The sequence below is a fragment of the Giraffa tippelskirchi genome, chromosome X (genome assembly GCF_054371585.1).
Source record: "Giraffa tippelskirchi isolate mGirTip1 chromosome X, T2T-mGirTip1v1.2.pri, whole genome shotgun sequence".
Classification (NCBI taxonomy): Eukaryota; Metazoa; Chordata; class Mammalia; order Artiodactyla; family Giraffidae; genus Giraffa; species Giraffa tippelskirchi.
The window spans coordinates 23,341,881-23,368,771 of record NC_137289.1 but is presented as its reverse complement, the minus strand read 5'-3'; the positions used below and the strand labels follow the sequence as shown (position 1 = coordinate 23,368,771).

At 46.3% G+C, this 26,891-nt stretch overlaps 2 protein-coding genes across 5 annotated transcripts in view; one reads left to right on the top strand and one right to left on the bottom strand.

Annotated features, from left to right (window-relative positions):
* Positions 1-4,399, bottom strand: part of AIFM1 (apoptosis inducing factor mitochondria associated 1) — a 28,505-nt gene extending 24,106 nt beyond the window's left edge. For all 3 annotated transcript variants that reach the window (XM_081566616.1, XM_081566617.1, XM_081566618.1), the window contains exon 1: positions 4,179-4,399. In XM_081566616.1, the coding sequence (XP_081422742.1) occupies positions 4,179-4,284 (106 nt within the window). In that variant the 5' untranslated portion in view covers positions 4,285-4,399. The remainder of the gene's footprint in view (positions 1-4,178) is intronic.
* A 5,009-nt stretch (positions 4,400-9,408) lies between these two features.
* RAB33A (RAB33A, member RAS oncogene family) lies at positions 9,409-19,306 on the top strand. Of its 2 annotated transcripts, XM_081566615.1 has the most exons (3): positions 9,409-9,479; positions 9,735-10,032; positions 18,710-19,303. In XM_081566615.1, exons 2-3 carry the CDS (start codon positions 9,775-9,777, stop codon positions 19,163-19,165), a joined length of 714 nt encoding a protein of 237 aa, XP_081422741.1. In that variant the 5' UTR covers positions 9,409-9,479; positions 9,735-9,774; the 3' UTR covers positions 19,166-19,303. The 2 variants fall into 2 exon arrangements, with proteins under 2 accessions (XP_081422741.1, XP_081422740.1); XM_081566614.1 differs by lacking the exon at positions 9,409-9,479 and having other exon boundaries at positions 9,630-10,032; positions 18,710-19,306.
* Positions 19,307-26,891: the final 7,585 nt, after the last annotated feature.

The window sequence follows — 26,891 nt, the reverse complement described above, 5'->3', positions numbered from 1 at the left end:
CAGTCATTAACAAACCAACTTTTTACATATCTAGTGACTTTAATTTTGTAAAAGGTGATAATATGTTATGGATGTTCATATTTCCCTCCAATTTTCTTTTACCTATAAAATTATTCCCACATCTTTCCTACAACAGCCTCAGAATTTTAGGAAATCTTACATAAAGACTGAAACATGCCTTTTCACTTGTCTCACTAATGTGGGAAAGCCCCCTTACTCCTTGACTTCTCATTGCACTAATCTACTTATTTTAGATTTTCTGCAGTCAGACCACATGTACCAAAGTAGAGCTTTCTTCCTCACCCTTATGATTTTTTTAAACTGATCATTTATACATAATAATATGATTGCCATTTTTGTGATAATTAGAACCTCTACCGTGTCATATAATTATCATTTCTTTGTAGTTGTTGGAATAATTAAGATCTAGTTTCTTAGCAAGTCTGATATTATAATACAATATTATTGTCATATTCATTATATCATGCAAGGATTCAATTCCTGTAGGAGTTTGCTCAATAAATATTTCATGAATTAATGAATAAGATAAAGAAATAGAAATTCATCCCAGTTCTACTGATAAGGACTGAACATTTTGAAGAAATTTTTGCAAAGAAATTTTGAATACCACAGGCTAGCGTTAGAATAGTACCTAAACCAGCAAATTCACTGCTGTAGGTTTCATAATCTCCTATTTTTCCATACACCCAGAAGCTGTTTTCCACAAATGCTGCTGCTAAGTTGCTTCAGTTGTGTCCGACTTTGTGCGACCCCATAGACGGCAGCCCACCAGGCTCCGCCATTCCTGGGATTCTCCAGGCAAGAATACTGGAGTGGGTTGCCATTTCCTTCTTCAGTGCATGAACGGGAAAAATGAAAGTGAAGTCCATCAGTCGTGTCCGACTCTTAGCGACCCCATGGACTGCAGACTACCAGGCTCCTCCGTCCATGGGATTTTCCAGGCAAGAGTACTGGAGTAGGGTGCCATGTATTTCCACAAATACATCCACACAATTGAGGCACCCAGAAATCTCAAGTTGTTAGGAGGTCAAATATGCTCTTGAATCTTGTTTTCTGACCATCAAACTTATTCTTTTGACATGTCTAAAACACAAGCCTAGGTGATCTGTCCATTGCAGCTAAATGCCTCTTGTGTGAAACACTCCTAAGAAAGCCACTAGAAGAAAAATGATTTTGATGACACACAAAAAATCTAACTCTATTCTGCAAAGTTAAGTCCTTCACAGTACTAGGGTTCAGTCACTGAGAATTTACCACGTACCAGACCGTGCAAAATGCTGAGGACACAAAACTAAATGTGACACAATTCCTGTCCTTGGGTAGTGTATAGTTTAGGAGGAGAGAATGGCTGTAACTATTCTGAATATCAGAAAAATGGGCTTGAGACAAATTACACGAGATTCAAGGTTGCTCAGTTTCACTTTTTAATCCTTAGGTCAGTGGAACAGAAGGGAGTCATTATTCATTCAGAACAGCAGTTTCCAAACTTGCCAGATCATTCGAATTACATCAGCAGCCTTGTTAAATATAAATTCCCACGGCTCTCTGCCAAAGATTCCCATTTGGTACAGTTGGGGTTGGCCCTCCACTTTAACTTATTCGACCAGGCAAGTTTTGGAAACATGAAAGTTACAATATACAGCAACTCCCTGAAAATATTAGCAAATGTCTAGAAGGTTGACTTGCTAAAATTTTCTTCTGGAAAGTTCTGTCCCAGCAAAAAGAGTGGGTAAAGGCTTGTCTTCTAGGCTTCAAAAAAGTGTCATTTGGCAGTGTCCAGGAAGTCTGGATTACTGCCCACAAGGAGTCCAGTTTCTTTTTTAAGATGGTGAAAAGGGTTCTGACAGAGCAAAATGTTCAAACATTTGACCCTCAGGTCAGGGGTCAGTGATGAGTTTGATCACATCGATAGCACAATGTTTGATAACCAAATAAAAAACTATAGAACAGAAAACATCTATTACCTACCTAACCCTTATGCTCATCAATTCTGAATGCCGACACAAAGTGGTTACTATAAATTACCTTCAATCATTTCTGGAAAGAGGCAGAGCATCCAAATATAGTAAATAACCAGATAGCAGCAATTATCATTTTAAGGCAAAAGGCAATATATAATGCAAATGAACTCGACAATAGTGACAGATATGGATGAGATGTTCCAAGGTAGGTTTAAAGTTTGCTATAATCCTGCCAAAGAACTAGTGGGGAGGGAGGGGAAAAAAGGAAGAGGAAATGGCCCATCTACAAACAATGCCTCTCCCTGATCTATGTAAAAACATACATACAAAGAATTCATATTAAGAGCAAGTAGTCATCAAGCCACAAAACAAGGTTGTTTCCTAAAATCACAGAATCATTTCTTTTTGAAATTGTAACCCCAACCCCACCCATCGCTAAAGATAATGTTATCCTCTGGTGCTTGGCCAAAGGACAAATAACTGAATACAAAGAGATGGATGGATCTGTCGAGAAGTCAGAATATACCCGACAACAGATTGCCTTAAAACAGTCATGCAATTGAAAAGAACATTTTTAGTGAGTATTTTTCAGTAGTTCTAATATCACCAACCATCTCAAATGTCTCTTAAATCAATTCACCTTTGCAAATCCACACTTAATTGATGAGAACATTTGTTCAGACTTCAGAATGCTGGCAAAAGTTGTGAGTTTTAGGTAAAGTAAGTACACAAAGTTTGAAAGCCCAGTGTGGATGAAAATCGTCAGCTTACCTAAATTTCTGTAAATTTCTGTCCAACTTACATACAGCATCCTCAATTCAACGCACAAAACCCATACAGATGACACCATAGACAGGATGTTAGTTTTTCAAACCTAATCTAGTTTTTCAAACCTCTGCTAAAGCAGAAGTGTTTAAGCTTCAAGATCAACACGCCTTAGGGCATACCTCAGGTACACCCATCAGGAAACATTTTCCTGAGGGATAGCAACTGGAAAAACTATTCAAATGTAAGTTTATAAAGATTCTCACAATCTAAGGGAAATACTTTCCACTTTTTAAAAAGCACCCGGCAAGCAGTTCCACGTTGAAAAGGCCTCAAGGCAGTTCTACATTGACACTGCAAATATGAATATCCTTGGGCGACCATTCAAGATTATTGATGAAAAAAAAAATAAACCAACAAAACCAAGCACCTTATACTGGTGGATAATTCTTTACCCCCCTGAAGTTGTGCAGGTTGAAAATTGGCAGGTTCAAGACATGTTTAGATAAACTCAAGGATATCTGATGCCCAATGGGCTTAAAGGGGAACCAGATTTATCCTTAACCTTTTGAAATCAAACTTTAGGAAACAGTGTGGATTTGGGGCAAGAGGATTAGGGACCTAGAGACCGGCAAACTATCCTCTGCTCTACCTATTAATTAGGTATATGACCTTGAGCAAGTAATTTCACCTCTCTGTGCCTCGGTTTATTATCTATAAAACGAGTGGGTTGAATTTTACCATGAAATCCCTTCCAGCTCTAAAATTTGCTGAAACAAGTTCATGGGTGGTGGGCAAATACAATGAGTTCTGCAAACTGTTTCTTCGAAACATTAGAGACCATCAAGAATTACACTGACCAGGCAACTCAAATTAATTCTGGGCCAACTCTTTCTGGTGGCTGGCACACAGCGGACAGACTTCTTACTTGCATTGCACTATTTCTGTTTCCCAAGGGACTCAAATTTGTGAATCTTATCTGGGGTTTGGAAGGTAAGCAGGTTATATGCTCATTTACAGAAGAACTGAGGCGTGGGGGCTTGTGTCCTGCTTCAAGTCTCACAATCGATAAATGACTACGTCTACTTGACCTCATTGCTCTAAAAAGGTGAACTGGGGGTGGCCGGGAGGTGGCACTGGACAATACAAGACAGCCAGCACTTGTTATCCCTGAACAGCAAACCCTCACAGGAAGAGGCCTCAAGCCGACTACCGGGCTCAGATCCTTTGAAGGTCAGGTCCGCACGGCTTGCGAAACTCACGGTTTGGATTCCGCCAACTCGGAATTCACACGATTGATCGTGAGAGTGTTTAGTTTTTTTTCCCCAGGGATGGGGGTGGGGTGGGGAGAATCCCTGAGCGGCATAGGGAGCCTGTGGAACCCAGGCCCGTGGTCTTCAAGGTGGGGGTTGCCCGGGATGGGTCAGTCACCTGGGAGCCGGTTCCTCTGCCTCGGGCCTCGGACGCACACTGTCCGCACCAAGGGCGCCAGCTTCGGCTTCAAAGCACCCGCTGCCAGGCCTCCACACCGGAACATTTCGGCAACCGCTACCCTGGACCTCCTCCTCCTCTCCTTTCTTCTTACGCACGTACCAACGGGTCAAACACCCTGGGCCCTGACCCGTTCCCCCAGCTCCCTTCACACGCACTCTACGCAGGCTCCTCCTCCCAGCTCCGGGTGTGCATTGGACAGCTAAGCCGGCCTGCCAGAGCTGGAGAAAGGGAAGCGCGACAGGAGGCCTACTGCGCAGGCGTGGCGCTCCGCGCAGCATTGCCATTGGCCCGCACGGGGAGAAGCTAGGCGCAGGCGCTTAGCTGTCCGAACACTTGGCAAGACCCCAGGCGGCGTTGCTTGCAAGTTTCCAAGGGCTGGAGGCACCGCGTTCCGCTAAGCGAGATCAGAAAGCTGTCTGAGGAGGGACCGGTGAGGCCGCTTTGCTGGGCGGTGGTGGCCGGTGCTGCCGCTGTGTCCATGGCGGGAACCTGTAACGGCACCTCGCAGAGCATGGCCCCAGCACAGTTTGTTCTTCTGTTTAAGCCACTGAACTAGGTCCTAAGCCTTCCGGATTCTCTGACGGTAGTCCACTTCCAGTCTTTCCGGAGGTCCAGCCGGGGCACCTGTCTATGCAGATTCGGAGTGGACTTCCTTCTTTTACAAGTTGCTGGCGCTTTCCCACCTAGCCCTTATGTCCTGGAGGAGGAATCATTACGGGATCTTTTTCCCAAATCTGTCGTCGTGCAGTTCTGTGTCTTAGACGCTGTCCCAGGTGCTGCGGATAGTCTCCTGCTATTATGGCTTCCGTGCTTGAGAGCAGGATGCTGGCAAAGAGTTCGTGTTTCACAAACTTTCTACGAGAGAGAGAGAAACTTTCTGTGAGAGAAATCCTAAGCAGGATTTTAAGAATTATGGGAAGAGTAGGATGAGGGACTGAGTGTAAATAGGTGTTTTGACTCCACCAAATGTAAACTAAATTAAAAATACATTTTTGGCAGTATGCAAAACATATGCCTTTTTCAAAGTTTTGAGTTACATTTGTTTAATTGGCATATAATTGGAAATATAATTGCTTTACAATATAAATAAATATAATGAATTTAATAATGAAATATTATAAATAATAATGAAATATAAATTAAATTTATTATATGAATATGACATTGGAATATAATTGCTTTACAGTGTTGTTAGTTTCTGCTGTACAACTTAAATCAGATTATATATATATATCCGCCCTCTTGAGCCTCCCTCCCCACCCCTTTGAGTTACATGTTCATTTAACAAGTATTTATTGAGCACTTGCCACTTGGACTGTGCCATGAAAGGAGCTCTGGGGGATATGAAAAGTACAGGAAGTGGTCACTGTCTAGTTGGGAGATGAGATATATTGGTCATTTAAATAATAACATCTGATGTAGTGCCAGAGCAAGAGAAAATAGTACGGAATGGAATAGCTAAGGAAGGACTTCATGTAAAAAGTGTTACTTGAGCTCTGTCTTGAAGAATGAATAGTAAAATTAACATAGACAGTGGAGAAGAAGGAATGATGTTTCAGATGGTGAATACTTTGGACCAAAAGTAATATTTTCAGTGGTTAAGCATCATTGAATTTGGATCCAGTCTGCTCCAGGTTGAATCCTGGCTCTGCCACTTGGGGCAAGTCACTTATGCCTCACTTTCCTCATCTACCAATCTCATAGGGTTGTTGTGAAGATTAAATGAGCTAATATTTGTAAAGTATCTTAGAGGAAGCACCATGCTGTTTAAAATGCTTGGAAGAATAAAACAAACAAAACCCTCCACATTTTCATGGGACAATGGCAGCAAGTATGTACTAGGAAGTAAATAAGGACAGGTGAATGTGGTGGGGCCAGATTCAAACAGGCAAAAAAGTTTGGCCCTAATATTGTACGTGATGAAGTTATTATTTTTAGTGGAATTAGGGATCGAGAATGAAATTACAACTTCGTTTTAGGAAGTTTAACCCGGGAAACAATATTTATTGGGAGAAAATGATTCAGGGTCCCCATACTCATTAAGAATAGATTAATGTCCAGAAGTGCAGGTAATAGTTGACTTTTAAAGTAGGGCTGTTTGAGGGAGATAAATATTGAAAATATCAATTCCACAATAAGGTAAAAAATTTATATTTATTTCATATTTAAAGACCTTGCAGACATTGACATTTATTACTATTTCTAAAAGTCAGTAATGAGTAATGAACAAGGATTGATTAAATAGAAAGTTAATCCTATCTGGTGAAAGAAACTTTGGAAAACACTCAAAATCTTGACAATCAGGTACCTATGAAAACAATTGAGTGTATTTGAAAGGCAATCATTTAATGATGCAACATTAACACAAAAAAGACATTGTGCAGGGCTTCCCTGGTGGCTCAGTGGTAAAGAATCTGCCTGCCAATGCAGGAGACAGAGGTTTGATCCCTGATCCAGGAAGAGCCCACATGCCGTGGAGCAGCTAAGCCGTGTGCCACAACTATTGAGCCTGTGCTCTAGAGCCCACGAGCCACAACTACTGAGCCCATGTACTACAACTGCTGAAGCCCACATGCCCTAGAGCCTTGTTCTGCAACAAGCGAAACCACAGCCATAAGAAACCCGCACACCACAGCTAGAGAGTAGCCCCCACTCACAACTAGAGAAAAGCCCAGGCAGCAACCAAGATCCAGCACAGCCAAAAATAAAATTATCTTTAAAAAGTCATTGTACAGCATAGTTATTAATACTTTTGCAATAGGTGCAATGAGGTACTTTTCTTGGCCTCTTAATAAAAAATGATATTTTATCATTTTGGCGGGGGCAAAAACAATGTACACATATTGAGTAACTCCAAAAATATGAGTGAAAGTTCCTCAAAATCTCACTCCACAGACTTTTTATTAGGGCACAGGCCCATTTTGATATACCACATTCCCAGAAATCAATGTTTGTACCTCACAAATAGAATGAGAGCTCTCAGACTCAGTGACAAGTTTTTGCTGGAAGCATGCGTCTAAATAATCTTATGTGGATGTAATATTTTTTATATCTCTCAGAAAGTTAACATTAATTGTGGCTATAAAGAGTAAAACTTACTTTCACCCTTACCTCCTGGATATATTTGTGTGTGTGTGTGCGCACGTGTGCGCTCAATTGTGTCTGACTCTTTGTGACCCCATGGACTGCACCCCACCAGACTCCTCTGTCCATGGGATTTTCCAGGCAGGAATACTGGAATGGGTTGCCATTTCTTTCTCCAGGGGATCTTCCCGACCCAGGGATGGATGCCAGGTCTCCTGCATTGGCAGGTGGATTCTTTTACCACTGTACCACCTGGGAAGCCTAGTTAATAGTTATCTCTCTCTCTCTTTTTTAAATAGCTACTCTTCTGTAGATAATGATCACCAGGAGTATTAGCTTCAAACACAGAGGAGAATTATTTGGCAAACTATTTAGACATCAACCAATCAAAAACAAAAAACAATGAGGATTGCTATTCGCACTATACAATGATAATAGGTATTCATAATGATGACCTTGGATTAGTCAATGAAGATTAAATCCTTCTCAAAATGGTTTTAATATTGAATAGTATAATCTAGGGTTTTAGAAATGGGTGACCCACATATATGCTAAAAGAGTTAGCTATAAATATAAATATATCTGCTAACTCAGCTTAAAAAGTTTACTAACTAGAAGACTCCATTTTCCAAGCCATTTTAAGTAACGTAGAAATGGCTGAGCAGTCACATTCCAATTTGCTTACAGATGTGTCACTGATGCTCTGAATTGTTTTCCTTATGGTGGGAATGGATTTAGTCCTGTTTGTCTCTTCTGCAGCTCAGCCTCACACCCAAATAAGATGGCAACTCACGTGTGCTGCTGGAATCTCTGACCTTGATGGCATTAGCAAATAACTCCAAAGTCGGTGCTCTTGGTATGTGTCATTAATACCTCAGCATATGAAATATGCAGGAGGAGGGATAAAGTCTTAAAAAGAAATGTAAATGGGCACATTTTATCGTATGTAAGTTGTACCTCAGTAGAGTTGATTTCAAACAAATTCTGAACCTGAAAATCACTTTTGGCAGAGGGAATTGGTCTTGACTGAAATGTGTGATGCTTATTAAGCCTTGGGAAGCTGCCCCCTAATACCGTAAGAAAGTTCTGTTCATTTATCATCTTCCAAGCATAATCTAGGCTTCTGGCAAATTAGACCCAACCACTTTGTTCTACATTCAGTTGCAGAGGGGTGAACGCTCCTAGAGGTTTCCACTTCCTTTTGAAACTCCACCATTCTGCAAGGATTTGTGATTGTATGGAGGGCCCAGGAGTGCAAGACACTGTGAGGTTTACGCCGTGTCCCAGGATCCCTCCACCTGGACCTGTCATGGTTAGCCCCGGAAACAAAGTCCCCTCTTGCTGAAGCTGCCAGCACTAGCTTCCCCCTTCTCTTACCCCACACACCGGCCCTCTACCGCGGCGGGCCTTCCCCATTGGCCAGCCAAACACAACCGACTGCAGCAGCCAATGGGAGCCACTCTCCTGAACATTCAGAGGATGGGTGCTCGTGGTGTGATGAGGGGAGGTTGGCGCCTGGCACGCGCCCCCCTACATCTGGCAAGTCTATGACAGAAACAGTAACTCGCCCTACACACACACACCCGTGCCCCTGCCTTCCTCCTCTCAACTGCGCGGGCCCCCACAGCCCACGGCGTGTCTTGGCAGCGCCCTTCCCGGCTCCCCGGGGCGCGCGAGCGCACCTGCTTTCTCAATAAGACAGAACATCCCTTTATTTTAAGGCTTGGGAGGGGGCCGCGGAGGCGGGGTGCAGCTGCCCGCCGCTAGAGAGGTGAAAGAGGTGTCTCCGCCCCACATCCCATCCCCGCCGAGTAGTGTCACTCCGGAGCCCGAAGTGCTCTAGAGACGCCTGAGGGTGCAGCTCTCTTTGTCCTCCCCAGCTGTGCTCCCAGCCCGCTGACCCCGAGCGCTCTGACAAAGTGGGAGTGGGGAGCCCGGAAGCTATAAAATAAATGGGGGCAAGGAGAAAGGAAGACCATCCCGAGGTGGTGTGTGCGGATCTCCCCACCCACCCTCTCCTCCTTAGGCTTCCTCCCTCCGGTGTGTCCCTGGGGTTCCAGCAGGGGAGGGTTTATGCAAAGGCGCGGTGGCGGCAGAGGCGGCCTGGGGAGCGCCGTAGGATCGCACGCCCGAGGGCACAGGCTCAAGGAGAAGGTTTGCCCGCTCTCCTCCATTTCTCCTCCCCTCCCTGGCTTTTGTGTCGCTGTCTCTGAGCTGCTAGGAGGGTGCGCTGGAGGAGGGGGGCTGGGGTGAGAGGCACCCCCTTCACGCGCGCGCGCGCGCACACACGTTACCGGCGCACGCACACACGCGCGGGCACACACTCACAGACACGCACGCACACACATACACACGCACAAAGCTCGCTCGCCTCGAGCGCACTAACGTGGCCGTTTTCTTTGTGTGGAGCCCTCGAGGGGGGTTGGGGCCCCGGTCTGGTCCGGGGGAGATGGCGCAGCCCATCCTGGGCCATGGGAACCTGCAGCCCACCTCGGCCGCTGGCCTGGCCTCCCTGGAGCTGGACTCGTCGCTGGACCAGTACGTGCAGATTCGCATCTTCAAAATCATCGTGATCGGGGACTCCAACGTGGGCAAGACCTGCCTGACCTTCCGCTTCTGCGGGGGTACCTTCCCGGACAAGACTGAAGCCACCATCGGCGTTGATTTCAGGGAGAAGACAGTGGAAATCGAGGGCGAGAAGATCAAGGTGATTCAGACGGTCATGTCCAGAAAGGGAGGGATCTGGGAGGGGGTCTTGCCAGAGGAATTGCTCTCGTGGTTGTAAATGTCCATCGTGTGGCAGTGTCGCCGCTTGCTGAGCCTAAGACCCTCCGCAAGTCCTCATCCCCTTTGGCCTCTCTCAGTGGCCCAGTTCCCACCTCACACCCCCCCCCCTTTTTTTTGAGGGCTGGAGGGAGTGGTTGCATTCATGCCCTTTGCCCTTGCCTGACAGCTCCTGCCAGGAAAAGCCGGTTCAAACCCATCCTCGACCCTGAGCCGGGAGCAGCGGCACCTGTGGGCAGAGGGAGGTATGAGGGATCTCCGTCCTGGTCTGTGGAATGGATCCCAAAGCACTTCACGTATCTTGAGGTTTCTTCTACCTCGTGAGTGCCAATAGGATGCACAAACCTGTTTTGGCTAAGCCCTCAGGCCTTGGCAGTGGGCAGGTGGGGGGACAGAAATCCATAGAGAATGAAAAGTGCTGTATTTTAAATTAAAATTTATAGTCGAGGTTAGGGCTGGTTTGGAATAGGAATGGTGTGCAGTGGTTCTGGCACAAAGCTATGAGCCCTTTTAAAGAAACTGACACAGGGTTACCTGCCGGCCCTTCATGACAGATAAAACTAGTTCTTTTGGAAGAGCACCCCTCAAATGATAGCTTCTTTATTTGTCTGGGGTACCTAATGCCTGTTACTCATTCTGTTGGTATTGTCTTCAGTGGGCCTTTGTAAAGATGCAGAGCGACTTATCTGAGGGCTAAGGAAAGTGTCTTGGTGCCCCCCTCTCATTAGTTTGTCAATAAGTACAGATATTCTTGTCTCACCATCTGTGTTCACTTTCAGATCAGAAAAGATAGAAACTCAAGAGGACAGGAATATTTCAATGTGCAAAAGATGGAGGGAGGGAGGACATGGCAAGGGCAGCTTCATGTGTCAGGGGAGCAGAGGGGGCAGGGTTATGGGCAGAAATGGCACCTCAAAAGGCACTGGGCAGTAAAGACCAACTCCTCTGAGCCACAGCTGGCCTTTTCTCAAGCCTATGGTCAGACACTGTCGGTGAAGTTAACCCTCCCTTTCCATTGGGCAAACGGCCCAAATGACCCCAGGACCTCTCTTCTGAGTGATGTAGAGAGAAGGGCTGAGTAACTAGGGATGGTGATGAAATGCTCTAAACTGTACAAGATTCCTGACTCCTTCGTTATTAAAATGACCAGGTTTTAAAATGGCTTCAGAGACTGGTCCAAGGCACTTGATGTCAGGAAGATGGGCACCTCAGTACTGATAAGGGGGTGCTCTTGAGAACAACTGACCCCAGGATCAGGGAAGATAGGGCACTGTTTTGAAATAAGGATCTTTTTTGCCCCTCTCATTTTGCCAGGCCGGTGGGGGAGGGGGGCAGATTGCTACATTTCCTTTTAAAAGTCCAAGTAGGTATCTGTCTCCATCCTTTCCTAGGGCTCTTATGTCAATGTCTGCTTGGCTAGGACTTCTTTAATGTAAGGTTGTAAGACTCTGGAATTTCTAAAACATGCCTTTTAAAATCCAAAATAGGAATATACTTACGGATGTGCTCTTAAAGCCTCAAAACCTTTCGAATTTAATGCTATCGCTTGTTTAACATCATGTCGCTTTGAGCCAAAGAGTCGTTTACGTTTAAGAGAGGGGGAAAGAAGTCCACTTGAAATTTAGATGAAGGAAAAAGGAAGTGTTTGGGAGTCTAGGAAAGGAGAAGAGGGGAGAGGAGAGGAGGAAGCCAGCAAGTGGAAGGTGAAAACGAGTGGAAGAGGGTCACTGCCCAATGGCCTTGGGGGAAATTTTGCAAAGATTCCTTCCCTTCTAACATCCAGTACTTAGTCAAACTGGATTTTACAGTGTCCGCCAAAGATTCCGGACCTTTTCCCAGAGGGCAGAGCCTGTGACAGTGTGACTCACAAGAGATGGAGCCCAGCACAGCACCACGTGCAGATAAGTGCTTAATACAGGCTTTTTTGGGAAGGTGATATTTTCAAGAGGGCGAAACCTTGTGACACTGCTCATGGGAGAGCGCTCTGAGTACAGATTCTGAAGGGGCTCAGGGTAGGGTGTGGGAGCAGCGAGATGGGGACCCTGCCTCCAGCAAGGCTGCTGCAAGCCCAGGGCCCAAGCCGGCAGGTGAGATCGGAGTGTCTTTGGGGAGATGGCAAAGCATGGCAGCTAGCACAGGCACTCCAGGGGAGACAGTTTTGCCCCATACTCTGGCTGGCCTGAAGCGGCTCAAGGAACGGGTACCAAACCCATGCTAGGAGGTGACTGTCAAAGGCTTCTCTTTTTGGGAGAGAGAGAAAAGTCCCCAAGCTGAGGCAGCCCTAGACCACAGGTTCAGCAGGAGAAGGCTGTCAGGCTCTAAAATGGCAGTGCTGGGACTTCCCTGGTGGTCCAATGGTTAAGACTGCACTCACAATGCAGGGGGCCCAGGTTCAGCCCCTGGTGGGGGAACTAAGATCCTGCATGGCATAAGGCATGGCCAAAAAACAAACAAACTACAACACCAAACAAAATGCCAGTGCCATCTGCAGGGCCTTGAAGCCCCATTTGGTACCGGCAATCTATGTGTCTGCCACCCCCTCACGACATTTATAATCCAGTATTTCCTGATTCACAAGAACATCAAGAAAAGCCTGCAGCAAGTCAGCAATAATCATAATAACAACAACAGCAACTTCTATTTATTGAAGAAACAAAGAGCCCAGGCTGGGCACTCTCCATGCACTATCTTATTTGATCTTCTCAGCAGCCCTATGAAATTAGGACCATTATTACTGTTCTTATTTTATAGATAAGGAGACCAAAGTTAGAGAGATGAAATAATTTGCCCCAAGACACATGGATCTGAGCTTCGGTCTTGACCCTGGAGCCCCAGCACTGCGCCATCTCACTGCCCTGCCTTCCTTGTGATAGGGCCGGCATTCAACCTCAATTTAGAGCCCACGCGTTTTGTCACTGCTCTCTCTTCCAGTCGGGCAGTATCTGGCTGGGACGGATTGTGCGCAGGGGGAGGTGGCATGCCAGGCAGCCAGGCTTATGGGCTCCCGGGGGCCCAGGGTTTCAGCCCCTGGACCCATGAGCCTTCAAGAACGCCCCCTTCAGCTGCACTGCAGACATTGTGCTGAGTACCTAGGTTTTGCTTTCTGCCCCTTGACTGTCTTACCTTGAGTGTAAGAATCAGAGAATGTTCAGAGATGGAAGAGACCTTAGAGCATCTCTAATCCAACTTCCTTGTTTTACAGAGAGGAGATTCAGGCTGAGAGAGGGAAAGTGACTTGCCCAAGATCACCCAGGGCCCGGCCTACAACTCAGGTCTCCTAATTCCCTTGTTGGTGCTCTTTCCACACACTGTGCTGCCTGGCTTAGAAGAGTCCGTAAATCCCCACACTGGGCCAGCCCCATGGTCCATCCAACCCACAAAGTTACCTGGGACAGGGACATGGTGAGACATCATAGGGGAAAACTGACAGGCCTTTGCGACATCAGCCCAGGAAGGATGGAGGCCTCCCCCAACCCCCAAGGGAAGGGTGGAACTTCCTTGAATGAACATTAAGTGTCTGTTGTCTTACAGGTTTAGCTAAATCATATTGAGCCTGTCTCAGTCTAAAAGCATTGGAAAATGCTGAACAGGACTGGGTGTTTGGGGTAGGGAGGTAGTAGAAGGGAGGCTCAGTTCTAATTTTTCAGCCCCTCTTTGTAGCTTTTCGTGGAAGCATCTTCTCCTGTCCAGTTGGGTTCCTCCTACACGCCAGGCACACCCTCTGCCCTAGCCTCTGGACCAGGCATCCTGCGGTCAGCCGTGTCTGGGGGCAGGTGCCGCTCAAGACTGTGGATTTCTCTTCCTCTGCACTCACTTGGAAAAACACCCTTGTGTGTGTTACATTACCGAGTGGATGGAGGCTGAACTAAGTGTTCCCTCAGAAGCTGCCTGCAGTCAGAATGACATCATGTCTTCCTTAGGGCTTCTGAGCTTCCATCTTCTGCCAGTTAGCTTAATGGTTAATTAGCCATCAGTTTGGTTGTTTCTCTGTCTCCACTGCTGCCTCTCTTGCTGTGTGTGAGTTTCTCTTTGTCTCTCAGTCCTCCTTTGCCATTCTCTGTGTCAGCCTGGCATGTGAAGCTGGGTGTATCTTAGATGCAGATGGGATGGTCCAGCTCGCTGAAGAAAGACTTGTCTTAAACTTTCCCCGTGACCCCCTTGGGCATCCTCCAAAGATTACAGATATACTTTCTCCCTTTCTCCATTTCTACCCTCCCCCACCGGCCTCCAACAAAAGGATATTCATACCTCATACCTCATGTGTAGAAAGATACCAGATGTCTTCTCTAGGGAAAAGAAATAACCCAAGTCACCTGAGAGCACATGCAGGGGGTGAGGGACTTGCTCAAGCAGCTGTAGCCCCGGGAAAATGGTTTAGAAGGCTAGAGGTATCTTTGGCAGCTCCCCTGTGCCCCTCGATGCTCCTCCAGTGTCCCCGTCACTTTGGGCCCGACCCCAGCCACCAGGGCATGTTGCTGGCCTTCCTCTCTCTTCCCCCTCCCCACTGGTTGCCTCTGCCTTGGCTCTAGCTCATCATCAAGAAGCCAAGCTGAAAAAAAAAAGAAGCAGCCAAGCTGTCTCATCTTGCTTTCCAAGATGAGAACCAATGGATTAAAGGAGCCATGCTACTAGGACAGAGCTTATGGGCCCCCTGGGACAATGGCAACAACTAATATTTGCAGAACACTTTGTGTTGTGCAAAAGTTCTTTCTCGCATGTTATTTCCTTTGCCTAGTCATTGACTCAGTTAGTGAGAGGAGGGGCTGGAACTGGCATCTTCCAATTCCACATCCACTGCTGCATTTCCAAGGGTAGCCACTCAATGAGCTATCTGGCCAAACTTGGTGGTGGGGGTTTTGGGCCAGGAATGAAGAGGGACTGTATTGGGCACTGTGTCCTGTACTTATGAGGATGCTAATCCTCACAGCATCTCTACAAGATTGCTGTGTTTATCCTTAGTCTCCAGAGGAGGACACTGAAGATAAAGTAACTTGCCTGAGGACACCTAACTAGTAGGACGTGATTGGGCTGGGATTTGCACCCTCATTGGTTTGACTCCACTAAACCCCACTGGTCCTTGGAGAGAAAAAAAGGGTCCTGGGGGCATGTGTGTGGCTTAGGGGCAGGCGCCAGCGCTGGCCACCGTGTGGATGCTGTGCCCACGGGGGGAGGGGAGGACTGGATGAGGGAACACCAGCTGCCAAAGGGGGAGGAGCTGCTTTCACTGTCCAACAGAGGCTGGGGGTTTATGATGGTGCCACGAAGGACAGGGACACCAAACCCCGAAACAAAACGAGGTCATTCCTGTTCCAGAGAGCCTGACTGCCACGCTCTCCCTTTGTGATGGCTCTTGAAGCCACAGCACCGGCTCTTGTGATTTTCTGCTGTCAGCAGTCTGCTTCCTGGCTCCCCTCTCACCACCGAGAGGGGTTGAAATTCCAAGCCCCCCAAATCAAAGGTTCAAGTCTCCACAGGCTTGGGTGGCGTGCATCATTCTGAAGCCCTACCTTAGAAAAGCCAAACAGCCAACCTACTCAGCCCCAAACACCTCACACACTCCCACCCATGTTCCTGCTAGTGGCAGGTATTTTTAGAGTCCTGAGCTCATGGTGTTAAAGCATCTGCCACACGCCTGAGGGCTGGTAGGGATTCAGCTTTATTCAGAGGCAAGAGTTACGACTACTGGAGGGTAGGGGTGGGGAAACCAGGAGCCAAGTGGTAAGGATATTCTCTGGCGATACTTGCCCTCTTTCCACTGACCTCCATTCCTCCCCCGGCCTGCTCTCCTCTTTCTTCCTGCTCAGAGCATCAGAGAGGTGGAAGAAATGAGAATCCCTTCTGTCTTTGCTTGCCGAAGCAAATCAGCCTTTGAGGACTTACGTTTTTCTGGGTAACCAAAGTCGAATGTTGTCTCTGAAATCCTTGGCAGATACCTAGGATGTCAGATGGATTGTAGTTTTGGTGACTCAGGCCAATACTGCTTTTTGATCAAGATGACAATGACAAGCATGATGATGAGGGGCCTGATGCAGGAAAAAACTGCTTACAGTCTATCTAGAGGGATGCCAAGAACACTGATGAAACGACTAGAGAACAAGTATGCGTGTGTGCTCAGTCACTTCAGTCATGTCCAACTCTTTGTGACCCCATAGATTGCACCCTGCCAGGCTCCTCTGTCCATGGAATCCTCCAGGCAAGAATACCGGAATGGGTTGCCATTTCCTTCTCCAGGGGATCTTCCCGACCCAGGGAATGAACCCAACCAAGTCTCCTGCATTCTTTACCACTGAGGTGGATTCTTTATCACTGAGCCACCTGGGAAGACCAGAGAACAAGTAAATATATTCTAAATGGTGTGGTAGAGACTCAAGTACAATAAACATTCCTAAGGAAGGAGAACTGAAAAATTGGAGAAGGTTTTAGGAAGAAGGTGTAGTATGAGCTGAGCCTGGAACAATGGGTAGGATTTGGATAGAGCAGTTTGGGGGCAACCACTTATATAGGGGAAGGTGGACTAGTAGGACCGAAGGTACAGAGGACAGAATGAACCAGGTGTAGCTGAGTAGCTGGAAACTAGGTTGGGTGAGGTTGAATTATGGCAGACAGAAACGTTTCTATTTTGATGCCATATGCAGTAGAGGGCTGTTGGAATTGGCTGAAGAGGAGGATGACACGCTGATACAAGCAGGGATTTAGGAAGGCTGATTTGAAAGCAGTATGCAAGAGCCACTGGGGTGAAGGCATGTAGAATCCAAAAGCCTTTGCTGTAGTCCAGAAATGAAAGGAGAATCTGACCAAAATACATGGAAATCTGAATAGAAGAAGGTGATGACTTGAAGATCGTGCCAAAGGAACACGGCACCCATCTTCATAAAGGAGATGAAGGAAAGCCTGGGCGATGAAAATTGATGCTCAGAATGATGACTCTAATGCCCTGTAAGATGTTTACCCAGCAAAAAGATTTAATTATATTTACTAGATTATACTTACTGACCGCTAATTCCAAATAAAGGCTATACTTCAAGAACCGTAGCAGTCAATTAGTGACTATAAGCACATTCTCTTTCATAACTTAGAATTGTACAAGGCCTTGGGACAATTGTTCTCAGCATTATTTCCCTTGTCTAAGACTTTGGATATATAAAGGAAACTAGGTTGGGCTGAATGTGTGTAGACTCCGGAGCATCCCGTGGGAACTGTATCTTTATGTATGTTGCTAATTGGCCTTTATCCCAAAAGCTAAGATGCAGAAGAAAATTCCAATGAGCTAATTTACCTTTTACATAAGAAAGAAGTGAATTTAAAATAAATTGAGCCACAAAGTGAGATTTTAACACTGACTTTATTTTCTTTAAAAAGTCATACAAAAAAATTAAAAACCCCAAAGTGATGTATGCTTACTGTAGAAAATTTGGAAAATACAAAAAAGGAAATAAATATCACCCAAAATCCCACTGTCGGATTTGGCTATAAATAGCTATTAATATTCTAGTTTTGTACACTTCTGATCTTTCCTATGCATATGTCTATGTTTAATTTTTTTAAATATTGGGACCATAGTGTACAAAATATTTTGTATCCTCCTTCTTAAGCTTGTATTTTGTGAGCCTTTTTACACCATTTATTCTTTTTTTTTTTTTGGCCATGCTGTGCAGCTTGTGGGATCTTAGTTCCCTGACCAGGGATCAAACCTGGGGGCTTGGCAGTGAAAGTGCACAGTCCTAACCACTGGACTGCGAGGGAATTCCCACACACGATTTATTCTTTGAAAAGAATATTTTAATGGCTGCATAATAGCCCATTGTGTAGATGGGCCTCCCTTGTGGCTCAGCTGGTGAAGAGCCCACCTGTATAGATACACACATGCATTTTAGCTGTTTCTCTCCTAGTGAACATTTAGGTTGTTTCCTGTTTTTAAAAAATTGATTAAGATCTTTGTACAGAATTTTGACCACATATCTCTCTCTCTTTTTGCTTTCCCCCCTAGTTTTATTGAGCTGTAATTGAGGTACATCACTGTATAAGGTTAAGGTATACAGCATAATAGTTTTAGTTACCTATGTTGTGAAATGATTACCGCAGTAACTTTAGTGAACACCCATCATCTCATACGGATACAATAAAAAGAAAAAGTTTTTCCTTGTGATGAGAATTTTCAGGTTTATTCTCTTAACTTTCATATATATCATATAGCAGTGGTAACTATGGGCATCATGCTGTATATTATATCTCAACTATTTATTTACACTATCTGCTATTTCTTTTGTATAGATTTCTGGATGGGATTCTAAGCTCTAAGAATTTTGTACATTTTTAAGCTTTTGATAATATTGCCAAATTGCCTTCCAGGAAAGTTGACCAATTTACGCTCCAGGTTTTCAACTAAAAACCTTAAGATTTTCAACTCAAAATCTTAAGAAAGACTTAATAAACTTCTCTCTCTACTTTGAAAAAGACCATTCTGCCAGTTTGTCAAAGAACCACTTCCTGTGTCAGGGCTTGTCACCTCATTTTTATAATGCCACAGAACCATGTTTTCTCCTATCTCTATTTCATGTTTCCTTTTCTGACTCCAAATATCGGTCTTTTGTATTGTCCAGGTTCAGGTGTGGGACACAGCGGGTCAGGAACGCTTCCGCAAGAGCATGGTGGAGCACTACTACCGCAACGTGCATGCCGTGGTCTTTGTCTACGACGTCACGAAGATGACATCCTTCACCAACCTCAAAATGTGGATCCAAGAATGCAATGGGCATGCTGTGCCCCCACTAGTCCCGAAAGTGCTTGTGGGCAACAAGTGTGACTTGAGGGAACAGATCCAGGTGCCCTCCAACTTAGCCCTGAAATTTGCTGATGCCCACAACATGCTCTTATTTGAGACGTCGGCCAAGGACCCCAAAGAGAGCCAGAACGTGGAGTCAATTTTCATGTGCCTGGCTTGCCGATTGAAGGCTCAGAAATCCCTGCTCTATCGTGATACTGAGAGGCAGCAGGGAAAGGTGCAGAAACTGGAGTTCCCACAGGAAGCTAACAGTAAAACTTCCTGTCCCTGTTGAAACCAAATGGTGTAAATACAAGAGCAATTATCACTGGAGGGTTTTTTTCTTTCCCTTTTTTCCGTGCCTGCGTAACACTGACACCTGCTTGTTTCCATACAAATTGATATTAAAATAAAATTTGTATAGATTATCACATGCCTTCATGTCTTGCTTTCTTCCAAGAAGACATTTCTGACTGTGATGAGCAGAAGAGGCAGCTCACCCTACTAGATAGGCACCCTTTCTATCAGTCTTCTATGCCGCCTGAAATGCTCATCCTTTGAGTCACATCTTCAGGACGAATTCATTCTCTCATACGGTGTCATCAGTGGGCAGAAGCACCCAGAGGGGGTGGAATACAGGCCAGGTATGTGGTTCTTGACAGCCAATGCAGGGGGAGGGATAGAGATGTTCTAAAAGGAGACGTTGACTCATCACTACTTCCTAGGTTCCCTGGATGTCGAGACTAGGCTGCTCTCCTTTTATTTCCCAAAATTTAAAAATACAAAGTGTAGGTTTCCCAACAGGCCCAGTTCTTTCTCATGCCCTTAGCTCCTGTTCCCCGTTTTTCACTGAGCAGCCCCAAGTACCAAAAGTATTTCTTTCCCCCTGCCCTTTCTTGAAGAGGGCAGGGTTCAAGTTAACACCGATCTATGATGCCCCCAGCTCTTTTCTGGGTGCTCTGGAAGAAATATAGCAAGAGGATCCATCTTCTATGTCTAAGGACCCTCTCTGATCTAGTTGGGAGAACAAGGTACACGCTAAAACTACTTGGGAACAAAAATTAGTCCAGAGTATTACCAAGTGTAAGACTGTGCTATGGAAATTGAGAGCATTATATATTAAACATCATGGAGGGGTCACCAAAAAAAATCAATGAACTTATTTTGGTTGTTTAAGAAAGTGTAATGTTTGGATTGGTAAAGAAGAGGGGAAGGGGCAGAAGTAGGGAGGCAGGAATGAGCCTGTGGCTTGAGCAGGAGGGCAACTAGGAGTCTGGCCTACTGACAGCTGAGCAGCCCTCATGGAGAGCCAAGGTTGGAGAGGCCCATGCCCCAGGCAGGGCAGTTTATTGCTTTTTGAGCCAACGGGAACTTTTGGTCTCTCTCCGGCAGAAGTCCTATAGGTATTTCTTGTATGTCTGGTCCTATGGATGTGACAGCTCCTCGTCCAATGGCTAAAATAACTAAGAGTCGCTCTGAAGGCATATCCACAACAACCCCAGGGAGACTTTTTGGCTTAGGCGTGCTGCCGAAGGCAGCTTTCTTGTTGGAAGCCCAAGAGGAGGGGAGAGAGTTGAAGACAGACAGCCACTGAGCACTGTCCTCTGGTAGGCAAATGCAGCTCTGCCCTCTGCCCCGACAGCAAAGGGCCACAGACGTGTTTCCCAACCAAACAGCCTGTCTGGTCCTGCCTCTTTCACTGGCTAATTCCCCAGCTAGCCCAATTCCCACTTGACCTCAGGCTCAGCCCAGCTCCCACTCTGGTTCTCATGACTTGGTTTCTGCCTGGATTCTGGTTTTTGGAATCTCCCCAGTAATCCTGGTTAAGGCTGTGTTTTCTGTCCAGTTGTTGCCACCTAACGTTCTGCCCCTGAATCTCACCTGAGGAGCTGGGGTCCTGTTGTCTATGGGTGAACTGCCTGCTGAACCCTCGTCACTGTGCTGCTCCCCAGTGGAACACCTCAGGACCTTGTCTCAGACTTCAGACGCCAATTCCTCATCCAGGATACGGACGACTGCTGTGATGTCTTTTGGCTCTTGTGACCTGGCTGCAGGATCAGGCTACCTCTCGGTGGCTGCGAGGACACTTATCCATTCACCCTAATGGGTGCATTTTAGTCTGAGTCCTGGCCCACCTCAATCACGCCCCTTTCTGCTTTAACAAGGTCAAGATGACAACATTCCAAAACCTCTCTCACCATCAAGCTTGCCTCTCTTAGACCCGACACCTTTCCAGCGCTCAACAAACGTTTACTGAGTACCTACTATGTGCTTCTGTTCTCAGCCCTGGGGATACATAGGTGAACGAAATAAAATCCTTCTTTCATAAAGGAGACAGACACTAAACAAGAAATGAGATATATAAATGAGATCATTTGACAGAGTGATAAGGACTCTAAGGGCAATAAAACGGGGTAAATGGACAGAAAGTGTGGGAGTTGGGGGAGGGCAACATATTAGAGTGCTTACAAGAGGCATCTTTGAAGAGAGGACATCTGAGATGAAACCTAAATGAAAGAAAGCAACCAGCCATGAGTGAAGAGAACCTCAAGCAGAGGAAACAGCTAATTCCAAGGCCCTGAGGCAGGAGTCAGTGAAAGTGAAAGTGTTAGTCGCTCAGTCGTTTCTGACTTTGCAACCCCATGGACTGTAGCCTGCCAGGCTCCTCTGTCCATGGGGTTCTCCAGGCAAGAATAGTGAAGTGGGTAGCCATTCCCTTCTCCGGGAGGATCTTCCTAACCCAGGGATCAAACCTGGGTCTCCTGCATTGCAGGCAGATTCTTTACTGTCTGAATTACTTTGTGCATTTGAGGAACAGAAAGGAGGCGGGTGTGGCTGCCACTTTCACACTGGTTGGGCCTGAACTTAAAAGCCAGACTCTGAAAACTGCTCCCAGACATTTACCTTTTGGTCCCTCCAAGGCTCTGGGAGTTTCGCTGCCAGAAGCAGGCCCTCTCCACTCCTACCTGCCTGTATCCTCTGCAGCTCACCTTCCCCATCCCTGCCCTTCACACAGGATGACGTTGCTCTGGCTTGGAGACCTGGAGACAGCCAAGAAGTCCAGGGGCTCCCCACAGTGGCCCCAGGAATCCTGAGAAGCCCCAGGCTCCACCCAGTCTTCCAGCCCCAGAACTTCCTGCTGGCAGCAGCTGGCCGACCTGGTCTCCCATAGATTGAACAAGAGGACGTGTGAATGGGCTGTTACCAGGGTGCACCCAGAGGAAAGGGGATGCAGGAATCCAGAGAATGGTGATACCCTTGTTGCTGTGAGGGTGATAAGAAGCAGGGGGCTTCAAGGGATGCAGGCTTCTCGTTCAGCCCCAGTGAGGTTCTGAAACAATCCATGACGGCCAGCATCTCCCCTCTACAGTTCCCCTTCATTTTCCAGACCTGTACCCTTGAGTCCTCACCTGTGCTACAGAGACAGGACCTGGAGAAGTCACTGCCAACATTTCAGTACCGACTGGATGCCAGGCGCTGTGGTGAAACACTTTATATTCTTTCACTAGCTCATTTAATGTTCCTTCAACCCTATGAGATAGGGATAATACCTTCCATTTTACAGATAAGAATATGGGTGCTGACCTGTCCAAGGTAGTAATGTCTTACTTCATGTCTAGCCTCTTTCTACGATATTACACCATCTTTCAAGTCCCTTCCAAGCTCCAGGATTTCTCCCCTTGTGGGGATGGAAGGTTCCCTTCAGTCAGTCCCCCAACCCAGAGGAGGCTTGAACAGGAGGCCACTCAGTATCCAGGAGGCCAGAGAGGGACTTCCCTCCCTGAATGAGACACCCCTGACCAGATCCTCCAGGAAACCTGAGTGCCAGACAGAAGTGTCAGCTCCGGGCCAAAGGAGTCCCTAAGATGCCCTTGGCTTGGACAGTAGCTGGGAACCACACAGCTGGCCGGACTCTGCAGCTCAGCCCTTGGGTCTGTAGGATCTTGTCACTGGGACCCCCAGGACCACTCCCCTGCCAATATCTGAGCATGTGCTCAGCTCCCGACTCAGCTTGAGGACTGCTCTGGCTGAGCTCAGTGTGACTGAGAACTCTGTCAGGAAGACCCTTCAGTCAGAGAGATAGAAGCTGCTCTGAGCACCACCATCTGGAGCCGTGCTGGGGAGGAAACCCGGCCCCCAAGTGTAGCCGCTTTCAGCCCACCCTGCCTGTGTGCAGAGTGGGGACAGAGAGCTTGGAGACAAGATGAAAGCTCCCTGGGAAGCAAGGCTCAGGTTCTTCTGTCACTGTGAGTGGCAAATGCAGTGGCTATTCTCTGATCACATCTGAGGGTATAGGGACGTTCCTGCTGGTCCAGTGGCTAAGACTCCACGCTCCCAATGCAGGGGGCCAAGGTTCAATTCCTGGTCAGGGAATTTGAGCCCACATGCCGCAACTAAGGGTTTGAACTCCACAACTAACAGATCCTGTGTGCTGCAACAAAGATTGAAGATCCCGCGTGCGGTAACTGACTTGGTGCAGTCAAATAAATAAATATAAAAAAATCCCTCAGAGGGGACAAAGTTGCTACCTTAACTTTAGAGACCACCCTCCACATCTCCTCAGTGGGAGGGGCCTTGCTCCCTCAGGAAGGGCTGGTCCAGGCCTTAGTGCTTTACACCTACTTCTGACTCTATGACTGCTCACGGCCTTACGGGCTGTTGCTGCAGTAGCAGGACTGAGATGGGAACATCAGAGATTGCCCTGGATTAGTAGGTCCCCAGTGCTGGTTCAGAGCTGACTGCATGAAATCCCTTGGCAACATGTTACCGTATGGATTCCTGGGGCACCAGCCTAGACATTCTGATGTATTAGATCTGGGGACCACGCCCAGGAATTTTTTTTTTTTAATATGCACAGTTGATTCTGATGTGCCTCCAGGTCTCTGTGTCTCTCTCCCCCCCCCCCCCGGCAGGCATCCTGATAACCCTTAAGTCTAAAACTAACCTTTCCTGAGCCATGCCTTCGAAATTAGTGATCTAGGTAATCACGGAATCCAGCCTGGTGAAATGGATCCTTTCCTAGGATAAATGAAACTGTTCCAGACATAGCAAATGTCCTTGGGCTGTTCATCTGAAATAGAAGACAAGAGCCTCTTAACCATGAGAGGAAAGCGAAGAACTAATTTGGAGCATTAACAGCTCAACACTATGAGGACCACTCTGGACGCAAGACTGATAATTCAATAGAGATTGTATGTTTGCTGTGTGCCCTCTGCTGGTAAAATTAGTGAAGGCTGGAAAGTGTTTGCTGTGCTGTGCTTAGTCACGTCCAACTCTTTGCAACCCCATGGATTGTACCCCGCCGGGCTCCTCTGTCCATGGGATTCTCCAGGCAAGAATACTGGAGTGGGTTGCCATGCCCTCCTTCAGGGAATCTTTCCAACCCAGAGACCAAACCCAGGTCCTCGTCATTGCAGGTGGATTCTTTAACGTCTGTTGGGTGCTGACCATGTCCTGGTGTGGAAGCCCCATACAGAAGGAGTGAATTCTGGTCCCAGTGTGGGCACTCGGACACCTGGAACTAGATAGGCTACTAACTAAAAAAAAAATTTGAGGTATAATAATGATACATAAAAACTGAACATATTGACTTTATATAATTCGATCAGTTTGGACATAGGCACATACTCAGTGAAACCATCATCACAATCAAGGTAATAAATATATCCACCACTTTTTTTATTTTGAACTAATCTTCCCTCGTAGCTCAGTCAGTAAAGAATCTGCCTGCAATGCAGGAGACCTGGGTTTGATTCCTGGGTCGGGAAGATCCCCTGGAGAAGGAAATGGCAACCCACTCTAGTATTCTTGCCTGGAGAATCCCATGGACAGAGGAGCCTTGCAGGTTACAGTCCATAGGGTCCCAAGAGTCAGACACAACTTAGCGATTAAACCACCACCACCACCATCAGTTTTTGTGTCAAGAACACTTCCTCCAGTACTTTAAATTTGTAAAGAGAGTCAGTTCAGTTCAGTTCAGTCACTCAGTCATATCTGACTCTTTGCCACCCCAGGGACTGCAGCACGCCAGGTTTCCCTGTCCATCACCAACTCTCGAAGCCCACCCAAACTCATGTCCGTTGAGTCGGTGATGCCATCCAACCATCTCATCCTCTGTCGTCCCCTTCTCCTCCTGCCTTCAGTCTTTCCCAGCATCAGAGTCTTTTCCAGTAAGTCAGCTCTTCTCTTCAGGTGGCCAAAGCATTGGAGCTTCAGCTTCAGCATCATTCCTTCCAATGAATATTCAGGACTGATCTCCTTTAAGATGGACTGATTTGATCTCCTTGCAGTCCAAGGGACTCTCAAGAGTCTTCTCCAACACCACAGTTGAAAAGCATCAATTCTTCAGCACTCAGCTTACTTTATACTCCAACTCTCACATCCATACATGACTACCAGAAAAACCATAGCCTTGACTGGACGAACCTTTGTTGGAAAGATAAGGTCTCTGCTTTTTAATATGCTGTCTAGGTTGGTCATAACTTTCCTTCCAAGGAGTAAGCATCTTTTAATTTCATGGCTGCAGTCACCATCTGCAGTGATTTTGGAGCCCAAAAAAATAAAGTCCGCCACTGTTTCCACTGTTTCCCCATCTATTTGCCATGAAGTGATGGGACCGGATGCCATGATCTTAGTTTTCTGAATGTTGAGCTTTAAGCCAACTTTTTCACTCTCCTCTTTCACTTTCATCAAGAGGCTCTATAGTTCTTCACTTTCTGCCATAAGGGTGGTGCCATCTGCATATCTGAGGTTAATGATACTTCTCCTGGCAATCTTGATTCCAGCTTGTGCTTCCTCCAGCCGAGCGTTTCTCATGATGTACTCTGCATATAAGTTAAATAACCAGCATGACAACATACAGCCTTGATGTACTCCTTTTCTTATTTGGAACCAGTCTGTTGTTCCATGTCCAGGTAGATACACTGGAGGAAATGGAGGGCAGGAAAGGAGGAGATAAGGGGCAAACAGAGTTGTTCCCAGATCTACTGAAAATATCCCTAACTTCTGAGAAAGCAAGGACTTTTTAATCATTTCAAAGCTTTACTAAAGGCAAGGCTGAATCTGCCTGCAATGCAGGAGACCTGGGTTTGATTCCTGGGTCAGGAACATCCCCTGGAGAAGGAAATGGCAACCCACTCTAGTATTTTTGCCTGGAGAATCCCATGGAAAGAAGAGCCTGGCAGGCTACAGTCCATGGGGTCACAAGAGTCAGACATGACTTAGTGACTAACCACCAAAGGAAAGGCTACTTTACTGCTGGTATTTATAATGACACTTTTTCATAAAATTACTAGTATTAGATAAGCAGCCGAGATCCCTGGAAATGAATTCCTGGTAGTAATTTAAAAGTTTCCTGTAAACATGGGATTCTTTTAGCACAAAAGAAATGTTTTCCTCCAAAGCAGATTGGATTCTGCACTCCTTTTTTAATGAGTCAGTGTCTTATCATTGTCATGACAGGAAAAGCCAGAACTACCCTCATTTCCAATATTAGAGAATTATAGCACGTGTAACTGAAGCTCTGTGATAAGATGTTATCCACCTCACAGTTTGGAGGAATGTATTGCCAGACCTGGGAACTATAAGCCAAAGTTACAGATCACCACAGTGCTGATGGATTGCTTCTAAAGCTGTCAATGAGAAGATTCCACTGATGTGTATTCCCACGGTCTCCTTCCAGCAGTAGTAATAGTATAACAGCAATGAGAGCAGTCATGGCAGGGGCAGCAGCAGGAACAGCACTAACATTCACAGTATTAGGGTAAGCAGCTGCATTTACTGAGGGCCTACTGTTTTCCAGGCTAGTGCCAAATTATTTATTTCTATATATGCCTTGCATATGCGCGCGTGCGTGCGCGCACGCACACACACACACACATACACACCTTTCACTGATTAGGAAGCTGAGGCATGACAAGTTTGGGTAATTCACTGGAGGCCACACAGCTGGCTAGGTTCAAATCCAGGATTTAAATCTAGGACTATCTTATTGCAAGGCTGAACTCCCTTCACACCACCAT

What these genes read in the sequence shown, in the direction of transcription:
- RAB33A (XM_081566614.1), top strand. Translation starts at nt 9,775, where the DNA reads ATGGCGCAGCCCATCCTGGGCCATGGGAACCTGCAGCCCACCTCGGCC. An exon ending in TCGAGGGCGAGAAGATCAAG is followed by an intron (nt 10,033 to 18,709) that starts GTGATTCAGACG and finishes TGTATTGTCCAG; the next exon opens with GTTCAGGTGTGGGACACAGC.